The sequence below is a fragment of the Catharus ustulatus genome, chromosome 3 (assembly GCF_009819885.2).
Source record: "Catharus ustulatus isolate bCatUst1 chromosome 3, bCatUst1.pri.v2, whole genome shotgun sequence".
In the NCBI taxonomy this organism is placed as follows: Eukaryota; Metazoa; Chordata; class Aves; order Passeriformes; family Turdidae; genus Catharus; species Catharus ustulatus.
Genome location: NC_046223.1, coordinates 23,044,003 through 23,057,130, shown reverse-complemented (window position 1 = coordinate 23,057,130; position 13,128 = coordinate 23,044,003). Strand labels below are relative to the sequence as shown.

General features: G+C 42.6%; 1 protein-coding gene and 1 long non-coding RNA gene across 4 annotated transcripts in view; one reads left to right on the top strand and one right to left on the bottom strand.

The window, feature by feature from the left end:
- The window catches only part of LOC116994069, a 111,183-nt gene extending 106,686 nt beyond the window's left edge, over positions 1-4,497 (bottom strand). For both annotated transcript variants that reach the window (XR_004417409.1, XR_004417408.1), the window contains exon 1: positions 4,412-4,497. This is a non-coding gene — a long non-coding RNA (uncharacterized LOC116994069). The remainder of the gene's footprint in view (positions 1-4,411) is intronic.
- SMYD2 (SET and MYND domain containing 2) overlaps positions 4,442-13,128 on the top strand; it is a 29,544-nt gene continuing 20,857 nt past the window's right edge. Inside the window, exons 1-2 of one of the 2 annotated variants that reach the window (XM_033055482.2) lie at positions 4,442-4,603; positions 7,892-7,955. In XM_033055482.2, coding sequence (XP_032911373.1) covers positions 4,581-4,603; positions 7,892-7,955 — 87 coding nt within the window. In that variant the 5' untranslated portion in view covers positions 4,442-4,580. Of the gene's footprint in view, positions 4,604-5,026; positions 5,271-7,891; positions 7,956-13,128 lie in introns of those variants that run through there. The other variant, XM_033055481.2, reaches the window with a different exon arrangement.

Below are 13,128 nucleotides of genomic sequence, written 5' to 3'. Positions count from 1 at the left end.
ATTCTGATAAAAGCAAATTGTGAACTGCAAGCATCTGAGTGTTGAGTGTCACATTCACACCTAACTGCTGCCCTTGCCTGTTCCCCACAGTCATCCAGCTCTGTCATCATGATATGTTCCTGAAACCACATTTGTGCTGCTGTCACTTTTTGTCTTTGGAAATTTGTGTACAGGCTTTCAATAATGACATGCTAAAAATGCTTGTAAACTTCAAATGAGTGGATTACAATATGCTTAACCCAGGCAAATCATTTCCATATATTAGGCAGAAATTTGATTGTTTACTTCTAGTTCTGAAATTGCAGTAGGGATGTTAATACTGATAAAACTGTAGGAGGCACCTGATAGGTGAGGACAGTGAGGAGTTTGTTCTTTTCATGAAAAAAAAATTAAAAATTAGGAATGTCTTTCTAGATCTCTGGGTCTTTCACATCCCAATGTCTCTAAAGAGAAGAGTCAGACATCTCCATAGAGTTGCCCATCTTCTCCACTTCCACCAGTCCTCTTTGATTTGGAACAAAGTTCTGACTATGAACAGAACCATGGCATCTTTAGAGTATTTTTGTCTGTGTTTCAGTAGTGGGCAATGTCAACACTGTCAACATGTCAACAATTAGTGGCACAGATGTAGAAGATAACATGAGGACAGATTTTGAATGTCATGCCCAGGTCCCTCCAGGGCTGGGAGCTGGGAGCACATCTGCCTAGAGACACATCGGTGACACCATCCTTGCAGCCCCCACTGAATTCTGAACTCACTGCTATCCCTGAACTCCATCCCACCTTGCAGGTTATTTCCTTAAAGTGATTAACTGCACTTTGCTTCTTTGAAAGGCAGCATTTCCCAGCTCCTGCTGAGTTTTTACACTCACACTTAATCTCTGGCTCAAAACAAATAATGCACTCACCTGCTGAAAAGGCACAAATCTGAACCCAAACTATCCATAAATTGCAAAGATACCAGAAACAGCTGATTACCTACAGCAGGACAGAGTTTTGGACACACCATTAAATCTACCCACAAAACTAATTTATGCTGAGTATTTCATTACTTACACTACACTGTGGGATGTGTTTCCAGCTGTCCCTGTTGTGAGTACTTGTACGGTACCAAGAGGTTCAGGAAAAAAAAAAAAAAAAACCAACAAACCAAAAAACCCCAAAGGAGAAAAAAGACAAGGTTACTATACCAGATCTCTCTGGAAATAATTGCATTAAATATAGGAAAGGTTATACACCGTTTCCTTTGTCCTTTCTCTCCCCATAGGCTGCTGGCCTATGATTGTTTCTTGTACCTACCCTGTAGCTGATTTTATTGTTTATTCCTAGCTCCCCCTCCAGTTCGCTCGGGGCCCTGTGTCTTAGCGAGTGACTCCCTGCTCCCTTTCCAAGTTCAGAACCTTTCTGGCTAAAGTCTGCCGTGACACATAACACAAAAAGACAGCTCTGGGCACAGGGCATGCAGCCGCTCCTGGAGAGTGCAGGCTGCGGTTCGGCGGTACCGTTTCTGGAAGATTAAGTGATTAAGCCTAACTAAATGTGACTAACGGGGATGGATCTTTTCCTGTCAAACACACAAGGTTTTCCAGAGAGCAGCTCCAAGGTTGTGAGTGAAGGTGAACAGCTCTGCTTCTAAAGACTCCTTAATTTTAAGAAATTCAAAGAGCTGGCACGACACTTTGTTCTGTGACTTTCTTAAACCTATACCCTACTTCACATCCTTTCATGAGCCATCATCTTTCTTATTTAAAGCAGACACAACAGAAGTTAAAAAAAGAAGAGATGAGAAGTACAAGTCTCTGCATATCTAAGGTATAATTTAGCAAAGTATTTTATCACCCAATCTTGCCAGGTCCTCAACACATTCTGCAGGCACGGACTCCTCTGCTCATCCTGTGAACAGTAGGGAGAGAGCATTCCAGTCTTTTTCTGGTTGCAGGAAAATCCCTGGTGTTGACTGTTCATTCAGCTCTTGCATGCATATTTATATGGCTAAAGCCTTGAGAGTCTTCATGAATTGATTACTAAATCTGTGTTTTGCAACAAACCATTATTTATTTAGGCACTCATACTGATTCATAAAAATGCACGTTCAGATTTTCTGATGAACGTGGTGTGAAAACACAGATAAAATAAGGAGATCCAAAAGAATATGTTTTATTTACAGGATTTGTATAAATACAGAAAACATTGGGATAAATACTCTAACAAAGTAGTCACCAAACTGTTTTCATTAATAACTTATCAAACCAGTTTTGTTTTTGAAAACATCCAAAGGAAGCTAAAAGCTATGCAGGCAGCTGGTTGAATTTCTCCTGGAGGGTTTGAATGGGACTGCAGGCCGGTGCTGAATTTCACTCTTGTGAATAAATCCATGTATTATCTCTTGGAAAGCAATATTTTTCAGGGTGGAATAAAGCCTATTTAGTAAATTATTATTTTTGGTTTTAAAACTAAATGACTCTTTATTAACAAAGAGACCTAGTGAAATTTGAATTTTTCCACATTACCTGAGGCATAATCAAATTGTCAGCTGTTTTACAAGGGTGATAATGTGGAACAGAAATGTGGTAACATTTGCCATCATTCCAGCTGGTGTCCCCCAAAAGACACCTCACAACCTTCTCATCAGTGAACCCACATGATCTTAGAGAAGCATAAGTTATTGTTTAGAAATGATCTGATAATGAACATCATAGAACCATTAAGGTTGGGAAAGACCTCCAAGATCATCAAGTTGATAGGTATGAGTTGTTAGACTTATTTTATTTGGACACAGTGTCATTTGAAACATGAATTAAATGCTAACTTCTGGAAAAAAATGTATGAATTTGTCACTGATTTCACAGTGTAACCAGGATTTCACTACTGGAGTATATCATGCTGTTTTCAGATTTCAAAAGCAAATGCTCAACCATTTTATTTTACTGATGTAGAGAGAAAAAGAGCTAAGAGTGTTTCAAAATAGTTTATAATGCTATAACAAGATACAGCAGCTGAAGAGACTACTGGGCATTTTAAGGGTGAAAATTAAGTATATGTGTTTACCAGGAGGGTTTTTTTGTAAAACCACTTACTAAGAACATTTTAAAATCAAGACTATTTATTTCCTAGAAGTTTTGCTCTACTTTGAGCAGGAATTAGTTCAAGGAATTTACTAGATTGTGCAGTGTAGGAAGTCAGAGTAGATGGGTATAGGAGCTGTGACTCTATTTGTCTTACTATAATGGATCTATAAATTAATCAAACTGTATTGACCATAAGGGCAGTTTCCCAGTTAATGTTAATTAATTCTTAAAGTGAATACCTTATCAATCACTACTTTTAAATATACTTAGATATAGAATAGTCTATAATTAAGATTCCAGACCTTTGAGCTTGACATCCTCAATCTACACTGAACTGGGATGTAAATGGCTCTTACTACTATAACTGGATAGCCTGATTCCATCCCTGCAGGTGTACAGTTGCTCATGACCAACATCCAGCTCAGATGTTGAGGGGGACAGGATATTTTTCAAGGTTTGCATCTATTTTCATTGCTCAGTCTTTCCTTGTAAAAACAGTGATGTTTTAACTAATTCAAATAATGCTGGTCCAGAAAGATACATTATTTTTGCAGGGGATCCACTAATTTCATCATGTAACAATGGATGAGAATATCAGAGAAGTTAAAGATGTGCAACAGGATATGAATCAGTTATTTGGAACAGAGTATTGTTAGGGGCCTGAGAGCACAATTACACCTTAATCTTCCTTCCCTGGGGACTCCCACCCACCCTGTCTCCTGCTGCCCCTGGGACCTGGCTCACCCCTGACCGTGCCTGGGGCTGTCAGTGAACCTGCAGGGAGAGACTGGGCCTGCCACATTCTCTCCCTGCCCTGGTCATCTATCCAGGAGGCCACAACACCTGAGCTCCCTGTGTCCTGACCTGCAAACCTACTCACGACTGAGGTGCCTTGATCTGGGAGGCCTTGCTGCTCCTCTCAGTGGCACTTCATCACCCTGGTGTGAAATAAGTTTCAGATTACCTCATTAACTATTCTGCTACTGCAGTCAGTATGTCGCTTGCTCACTGTGTTCCTCTAGAGTTCCAAAGGAGAAGCGTGCATGGATAACAAGCAGCTGCTCCCGAAGATATTTAAAAGCTATTCCCTGAGATAACTAAGATGATCTTCACAATATTACTGCACAGCAATGGAGCGTGGAAGTATTTCTTGGTCCTTTGGCAGATAGAAATCTTCCAAATGTGATTAAAATTAAAACAACAGCCACTTCCTTTGACACAAGAAAATTTGTGGTTAGGCATATAAGTTAAAAAAAAGAAAAAAAAATCCTAAAAAGGCAAAACAGCAGCTCAATGCAAATCAACGAAAAAGCTACTGGTGTGAAGAAGGAGAGCAGAATTACCTCAGTTGTACCTTTCCGTTGTACCTTTCCTCAAGTATGGAATACGACTCGCTTCACTGACTTCACTGGGAAGGGCATGAGGTGCTAAACTAACGAGAGGGCAGTGGGGCCAGCAGGAGAGCCCCTTGCCCGGTGCCCTCGCAGCCCGAGATTCGGCTGGCTCTGGGGGATGGACGCTCCCACCGCGCACAGGTTGGCGTGGGCAGCCCCTCCCCGATGGGCAGCGTGTGGGAGGCCGGACAGGGCTCGGGGCAGGGGCCGGGGCTGCAAACAGGCCTTGACGGGCAGGGCTCGGGGTCACAGCCGGGCCTCGGCGGGCAGGGCTTGGGGCAGGGGCCGGGGCTGCTAACAGGCCTTGACGGGCAGGGCTCGGGGCAGGGGCCGGGATCACAGCCGGACCTCGGCGGGCAGGGCTTGGGGTAGGGGCCGGGATCACAGCCGGGCCCCGGCGGACAGCGGCTCCCTCCCGGTGCGCAGCCGGGCCCCGGCGGACAGCGGCTCGCTCCCGGTGCGCAGCCGCTCCCGGTGCGCAGCCGCCGGCGGGCCCCGCGCCGCCCGGAGGAGGCGCTTCCCACGGCGGGCGGGCGGCAGCAGCGGCGGCCCCGAGTGCCGGCGTGCGCGGCCGGGAGCGCAGCGCTGCGAGCCCGCCCGGCAGCCCTGCCCTGCCCTCGGCCAGGATGCGCTCGGAGGCGGCGGCGCAGCTGGGCGGCCTGGAGATGTTCGCCAGCGCCGGGAAGGGCCGGGGGCTGCGGGCGCGGCGGCGCTTCGCCGTGGGGGAGCTGCTGTTCAGCTGCCCGGCCTACGTGGCCGTGCTGACCGTCAGCGAGCGCGGCAGCCACTGCGACGGCTGCTTCGCCAGGTAGGGCCCGGGCGGCGGCCGCGGCTTCACAGCTTTCCCCCTCCTCGGCTCGTGGTGCTGTGGAAGTTTAAACTCAGAGCTGGTGCTCAGCAGCTCGGGAAAGAGAAAGGAAAAGGAAAGAAAAAAAAAAGTTCAGCTCTTCCCGTGCTCTGGCGGTCACGTTGACACGTGCGTAACCATCCTCTCGCAGGAAGTTTCGTTGAGTTTTGTAATAACTCCGTGCTCGCTGCTTTTAATGAAGGGTTGATAAGGGAGAAAAGGGTCTGCAGTCGCCTAGTTCACACTTCCTATTCCATAGTGCGGATGGAATACCTATGAATGAAATGTGTATATTTCCGCAATGAAATACACAGAAATATCTGTGTATTACCTCTGTCTGAAACCTTAGTCTGCACATTGCCTTTGCTGGGGCGGAGCGCAGGCAGTGTAAGAAGTTGTTTGTGGCATAGCTGGGAGCATTGGCACTGGAGTGCTGCCTGCTCCTGTGTGCTTCACCCTTCCCGTTGCTGGAGGGATGCGGGGGCTCGAGTTAGCGGGGCCTCTGCAGCTGCACCTGACCTGTGTGAAGGGGAGGGGTTCAAGGGTTTGCCTCAAGCCTTCTAATGTGAGCTGCTATAGGGAGAAAGAGAGAAAGAAGGGCCTATTAGGGTTAGCGACTTCAGCATGGATACGACACTCCTGCAGGTCACACCACACCATATTTTTAGAAGGTGTAGTACTTTTGTGGATTCTGACAGCTTACTGAGGAATTAAGTGCTTACCTGGTTATAACTCAGAGCAAATGTTAGTAGCTACCTCAGTAAAGAAAAACAACTGTTGCAACTGTGCTATTTTTATCCACACATCTTTTTTCTTTCCTCATTGCCTTATTTACTTGTGACTTGTTCACTTGATTCACCCCTCCTTGCATGTGAGCACCTAATATAGCTCCTAGTGAAGCCGGTGAAGCAGTCCCATCAATTTGAAGAAAGTACAGCTCAGGTGATTTTCCTCAACTCCTTTACACCTTTTCCCAGCCTCTAAAATTTGTGTCAAGGTGTTTTTTTGGGTAAGGGTTTTTTTAAATTTATGTGCCTAACCACAAATTTCCTTGTGCCAAAGAAACTGTCTGGTTTTGCTTATCATATTCAGATTTGTCGGCCAAAGGACCAGGGAATACTTCCATACTTCACTGATGTGAAGTAATGCTGTAAGGATAATAGTTATCTCATGGAATAGCTTTTAGTTGTCTTCGGGAGCAGCTGCTTGTTATCCATGCAAGCTTCTCCTTTGGAGCTCTGGAGGAGCACAGCGATCAAGGAACAGACTGACTGCAGCAGGACAGCAGTTAGTGGGGTAATCTGAAACTTATTTCACACCAGGGTGATGAAGTGCCACTAAGAGGAACGATGTCTCGGTGATGTAAGGCGATCCGCCAGTGCTCAGACATTTGTTCTGTGTCTGTGACTGTTGCATTAGCACTGAACTAGCACGTACCAGATTCCGAACTGTGCTCGTTGAACGCGCAAAGAGCCCTAGCTGGAAGGTTGTGGGCTCGACACCAGCCGTGGGAAGGGAAACTTGGCGAAGCTGTCGTGAAAACTTTAGTGGCGACACGGGCAAAATGAGGCTGCAACATTGTATTTGCATGAGATAGTGGTTGTTACTTTAAATACGCGGTTGTAATGTCAGCAAGAGGAGTCATGATGTTAGCCCGGCTCGCTCAGGTTGCACCTTGTGTGCTTTGCAGATACAATCAGAGGATGCCAGACTTGCTGGAGCTTATGGGCTCCGAATGCCTGTGACCATCAAAATGTTGTACACTATCACATCATATGAGGACCCTCACCCTTGATTTACTCCAGTGAGCTTACATCAGTTTGAGACAAATTTTTTTTTTTTTTTTTTTTTTTTTTTTTTGCTACTTCCACCAGGGAGGGTGTGCAGGCATTTTAAAAGCATTCAGTACTGCTGAGAGATCCCTATTGCTGTCATACCAAAATGTCACTTGTTGGGTAACACATGTTCTATTTTTGGTGGGATCTGTTGCAACACATGCACTTTAAAGTAGAAAAGGACCTTCCTCGTGGCAGTTCCCCCTGTTGGGGTATATACAAATATAAAAAAGGAGAGTGTGAGCCTTAGGTCTGCTCGGAATTCACAGATATCGGAGCAGACAGGGTGAGACAGTGAGGGGCTCTCAGGTGACAGGAGATCAAACAGTATATTTAATAGTGCAGTATTTTTTCTTGGCTTTTGGAGGCACTTACTCAACAAAGGTCATCCATTCTATAACCAAAGAAGCAATAGAATGGTCATAGCAGAACCAAAGGGTTAATAGTGGTTTTAAAGTTTGCAAAACACAATAAGTTTAGCTCATTATGCATTGTGTAGTGTTGTATAGTGGCAAAAAAATGATGGTGTCTGTCAAATAGCATAGAGTACTATGTTTTCAAACCCAACAATTCATCAAGAAAGCAGAGTGCTTTTGCATAATGAGAGTTGCTTGGAAAAATGTACTTTTGAAAGTCTAATAGAGTTTTCATTGTGAAATGCAAAGTACTGTGCAAAAAGTGATCCAGCATACAGTTTTTATTTCATTCAGGTTTCTAGAACAGAATAACTTCTGTGTTCTTTTTAAGGAAAGAAGGATTGTCCAAGTGTGGAAGATGCAAACAGGCCTTTTACTGCAATGTGGAATGTCAGGTATGACCATGCTGTTTGTGAGGATGGGGGGGAAGGAGGGTGGGAGTTGCAGAACTCCAGTTTTTGTTTGTGTGGCATTGATGTCCTCTAATTGTAGCTATGGTTAATAGCAGTCCAGTCAGTTCCAGCATCCCACAGATGCTGACCATGGAGTTGTGCATTACAGGATTTCGACATGGTCTGCATGAGTCTTTTAAGATCTGTAGCTTCAGGGCTTGGTACCACGGAGACTTTGATTAGAGCTGCCTGTCAACCCACTAATTATATCTGTATTACTTCTTTTAAGGACCAACCACGTTATTTAGCAGTAGCTCACTAAAATGGTAAGAGATCCTGTGTCTAATTTAAAAAAATCAAATCACTAAATAGCCATCGTAGGAGAGAGATTTTTTTTTTAATTTTTTTTTTTTTTTAACATTTGCAAATATTTTGAGTACTGAGACTACCACAGCTGATGGTAGTCATAATCGTTTGAAACCTACCAGGCTTTTTCCCTAACTTACTTACTCATTTTCAACTTTCATTCTTTTTGTGTACTTTGTTTTTTAAAGGCCCCTGAATGTAGAATATAAGTGCATACTAAAGTAGAGCAATACAAAGCCGTCCAAAACATTTGCATGCAGTTTTAACTGTGTTTTTAATTCAAATTAGAATAAATTTAAAAAAAAAAATTCTAGTCTTTTTGGCCCCTCAACTTGATCCACGTGGAAGAATTATCCAGTTTCTGTGTGGAAAAACTCAAGAGGGTTGCTGGTTGAATAACGTGAGCTATGCAAGGTCTGTGGTGCTGGGCACAGAGTGTGGAACAGTGCTTATGAAGGATTTGAGTCGCCCAAGGTCTGGCATGCAGCTGTGTGTTAGCTATAAATAATGCAAACCTTCTCCCACACGTTAACATGCTGTTTGTTGGGTGCATGGGTGCATGCCAAGTAGGCTCTGTTCTCATTACCTGGACAGAGATGTTGTGGTTGGTGCTGTTCAGTTCCCAGGCACTTTGGACATGGCTGTTGCTTTTATTTCAAGGATGTATCTTATTCTCCTGTTGCACAAGTTTCAAAAGAAGTCTGACCTCTCCTCAGTTTTCCTTCTGGTACCTCCCTAACTTCCTGGTTTCCCACAGAATCCTAGTGAGTTGTGGGTTAACCAAACAGCCTTTTTGTTTTGAGGCACCAGGAGAGCTTAAAAGACTAAACAGAAATGAGTTTTTTACTAAATTTGCAGTAGTTAATAGAATTTCCAAAGTGAAAGCTTACTGTATGAGCATCCTTAAAGGCCTTGAAGAGGGATCTGGATGAGCTTTAAAGACAGTGTAGAGAAAGCCTATGATTCATTCATGGAAAATGCTTGTTCTAAGAAGTGTTTCCTCATGTCATTATTTCTTACAAGATTTTAACTAGATGAGGGAAGGAAATCCTTTAACAAAGCAGCTGTTTAGCAGCTTTTATCTGAGACTGAGTTTCTTCTCTTACTATATAAAATGTACAATGGTTTATGAAACAGCTATGTAAGATTTTCTGAAGTAGGAAAGCTCAGTGATTTGTGCTGGAAAAAATAGCAAGTAGATGTCATGCTGGAAGTAGAAGGACTTCTTCTCATCCATGGTCCTTTGCTTTTATCACCAAGTGGCCCTCCCTCAGTGTCCTGACTTCCAGCCGTGACAAAGTTTATACTTTTATATTTACAAACAAAGAGGGATTGATTTATTTCCTTGTTTTTTTTTCTTTCCCTGGTAAAGTTTTGTAAATGTATTACTTTTTTTAGATTGATTTTTAAGAAAAAAAAGTATTTTTTGGTGGTCAGAATTCTCTCTCTCAGGGGGGACATGTTCCCAGAGTGAAAACCTGAACTGCTTGAGCTGAGTGTCCTTAAGTCTGCTAAAGCTACTGATCAGCAAAAGCTTGTCTGTCTGATAAGTTAGTGATTTAGAATCTTTCCTACCTGTCTGTGGTATGATGCTCTAGATATAAAGGCCTTTTTTAGATTTTGTTGATGTCTATAGTACTATAGAACTATAGTATGACTTGCATAGGTACTAGCAACTCCCTCTTGATGATGATACACATGTGGCTTTTGATTCCCTAGTTGGTATAACACTGTGTTCCATTTTTTGGGCCCTTCTGAGTCAGCCTGATGAAATTTATGAACGTTGCTGAGATTGAGTTCTTTGACATTCTTTCAAAGTTACCTTCAAGCACAATATTCTCTAGAAACCGTTCTCCACTGTCTGTACATGCTACATAGACAGTCTGCGCTGCATCTTCATCCCTGCCTCGTTCAAAGGTGCTTTTCAGCAGCTCAGCAATTCTTTGGCAAAGCCAGAAAGGATATCTGTGCCTTGATACTGAATTTGTAACACTGGAATGTACAGGAAATGTATCCCTTTTGCCTCCATGGATGTGAGACATCATGCAACAGTGATAAAAGGCCAGGGCTGCACTTGAGAACTGTCGTGGTATTGTTCATTTCATTTATATATTATAAGTTAATTTTTCCCTGTAAATCCGTATTTTTTTGCTCAACTCAGCTAAAAATTGTGTGTAACCAACAAGGGCATGGTATGATTTCATATGTTGGTTAGTACCTTGTTAGTCAATACAATTCTGTTAGACAAATATTTACCACAAGAGGCATACTGGGATAAAAACCCAAAGCTTTTGAGCTTGCTCTTTTCTTACTTAAAGATATCCTATACCACAATTCCTAGGAATTCTTGCTCATTGTGGGGAGGGGTGGATCTGTGGCAGGTGGAGCTATACACACACACACACACACCCCCACACAGGCTTTGGCACAGCTCCCTAATGTTCCTGTTTTGGTCTCTTATTTTGCTTTTAGGATAGATAACTACATGTTTGGCCTATATTAAGCTGGACGTTTGCATAGGTGTGGATTCAGGGCACGTGAGAGTGGAAGTTACCTTCACTGCCTGTCCTTGCTGCTTTTAATGTTTTGTGGGTTGAATCTAGTCTGGGTTTGCTGGGTCTTTCTTTTCCCAAGCCCTAATCCGGGTCTCCTTTTAAAAGGGATTGTGATTTCCAACAGATTCACACCATCCCACTCTCTAGTTTCACCTCTTTGGAGCACAGGCATGTTATTATAGTAGTGGCTTTCAGCCCCCATGTGCAGCTGTTCGGGTCTTGACTTCTTAAATTATAATAATTTTAGTCAAGCAGGAGGAGACCTGTGCTCATTTTTTCTCTTTAGAAATTAGCTACTGAAACACCCTGAAGTGAAATGTTTTAAGAGGGTTATGTGGTTACAATTTTGGAACTGGTGAACTCTGGAACTACTGGAACTCCTCTTGCTGTTATTACGCATGGCTGTCATTTATCCCAGACAGAGTGGAGATCAGCTAGCCAGTGTGCAGAAGATGTTTCTGTGGTGATTTTCAACATTCAAAATGTATTTTGAACAGACCATTTGTGTTTTTCTTAACATGTCATGTTAAAGGCTGCTGTAGTTGGTATTGCTGGAGTAAATAAAACAGGTATTTGTAACCAGCTAGTAAGCCTCAAAATGTAGTTGCACATCTGTAATTAACATTAAGCAGGTGTGTTTTAAATGGGACCTTGTAGAAATTGCCAAATTGCCTGCTCCTCTTTGGTGAGCTGTAACAAAAAATGCAAAATTTTTTGCTGTAATGATTCTGCACGAAAGGATTTTGACACTGAAAGGTTGCATTGGGTGTCTGTCCTCCTATAGAAAAACTTTCCCAATGTATTTTTCTTTGGTCAATGTCTCCATGAACATGTTAATTGTTAGCCCATGGAGGACAAATACCCTCTAGAGCCCAGCATTTGGTAAATGATGATAGGGAAGGATGGCTGTGAAGATATATAAAACTTCTACCTTCACTGCTTGTTGGAAGGCTGCATCAGACAACTTTACCAATTAATATCAGACATCAGAAGTTGCCTCACTGAAATTCAGTTAAAGAGTTGGATGCCATTTAATCACAATTGGGCCTTAAGATTTTGAAGAAGTGAGGTTAACCCCTACCCTGGCATGCCCATCATTTCTCTCTAGTGTTTGTGTGTGTTTCTTTTTAATTGAGTGAAATAGAACAGAGTTTTTATTTGGCATTGAAAATGTCCATGTGAAAAAGGAGGTATGAGGACATTTGTTTGGATTTGAGTCTTATTTTTTGTATTGTTATATTTTGTTACTTGTTGTTTTTCTCCTACGGTGAGGTATAAGACAGTGTTCTGGGAATCAATCCAGTAGTCCTGGATGGCAGAATCCTTTTGAAGAACGCGGTGAAGAGGAGTGTTCCATGCTTTGATGTAAAAGGCATAACCTTTAAAGAACTTCCCTTCCAAAAGTGTTGTCACTCCTAAATTAAGAGAAAAATATTATGGATGTAATGAAAATAGGGTGAAAGTACCATTAATGTAGCATTAGGGATTCAGCTAGAACAATGCTGTTTGTTATAATTCAAACTACTTGGAGGAAAATGTGGAAAAGAATGCAAAATAGTCCTGCTGTGATCGCAGGAAAAGCTGCTGTCATGGTGTTTCTATCCCAGGTATTCCTCAGTCATCAGAACTCTTTTTTTTTTTTGTGGTGTTTCAGGCTTTTATCTCATTTTGCACAATTCAGCCGTATCTTGTCCCTTTAACCTCCCCACCAGTTCATATAACTCAGTATGATTCTGCCTGGGGAAAGATTTTAATTAACGATGTGTAAAGAATAAAGGGCGAAATGGATTTTTTAAAAAACACTGCTTCGAGACAGGCACGTGATTTTGCATTTTGATTTTTTCATCAGGTAATTTCTCCTGTTTATTTAATGAGTGTGTATGGATGAGAGTCCTGCAAAGCTTCAGGTTCAGTGCCTTCAATTTTTGAACAATCATGCTAAAGTTAGTGTGTGTCCTGGGTAAGCAAGAAGAGGTGCTAGAGGAGATTTCCCTCTGTCTCTTTTTAGCCTCTAACCTGTAGATTCCTTAGCAAAGGCTGTCAGGAATTTTCCAGAAAAGTTTTTTGGGGCATATATAGGAAATGGGTCTCTCTGGGGATGCATTTTGTAGTGTGACAGCTGTAGGAGAGTCAGGAGTGTAATTTCACATGACATGATTACCGTGTAATATACTATTTTGGTTCTGGTCTGTATTGCCACATCCTCTTAGAATATTTACACTGGAGCTTATTTCAAGCAGCCTGTATGTAGGTTT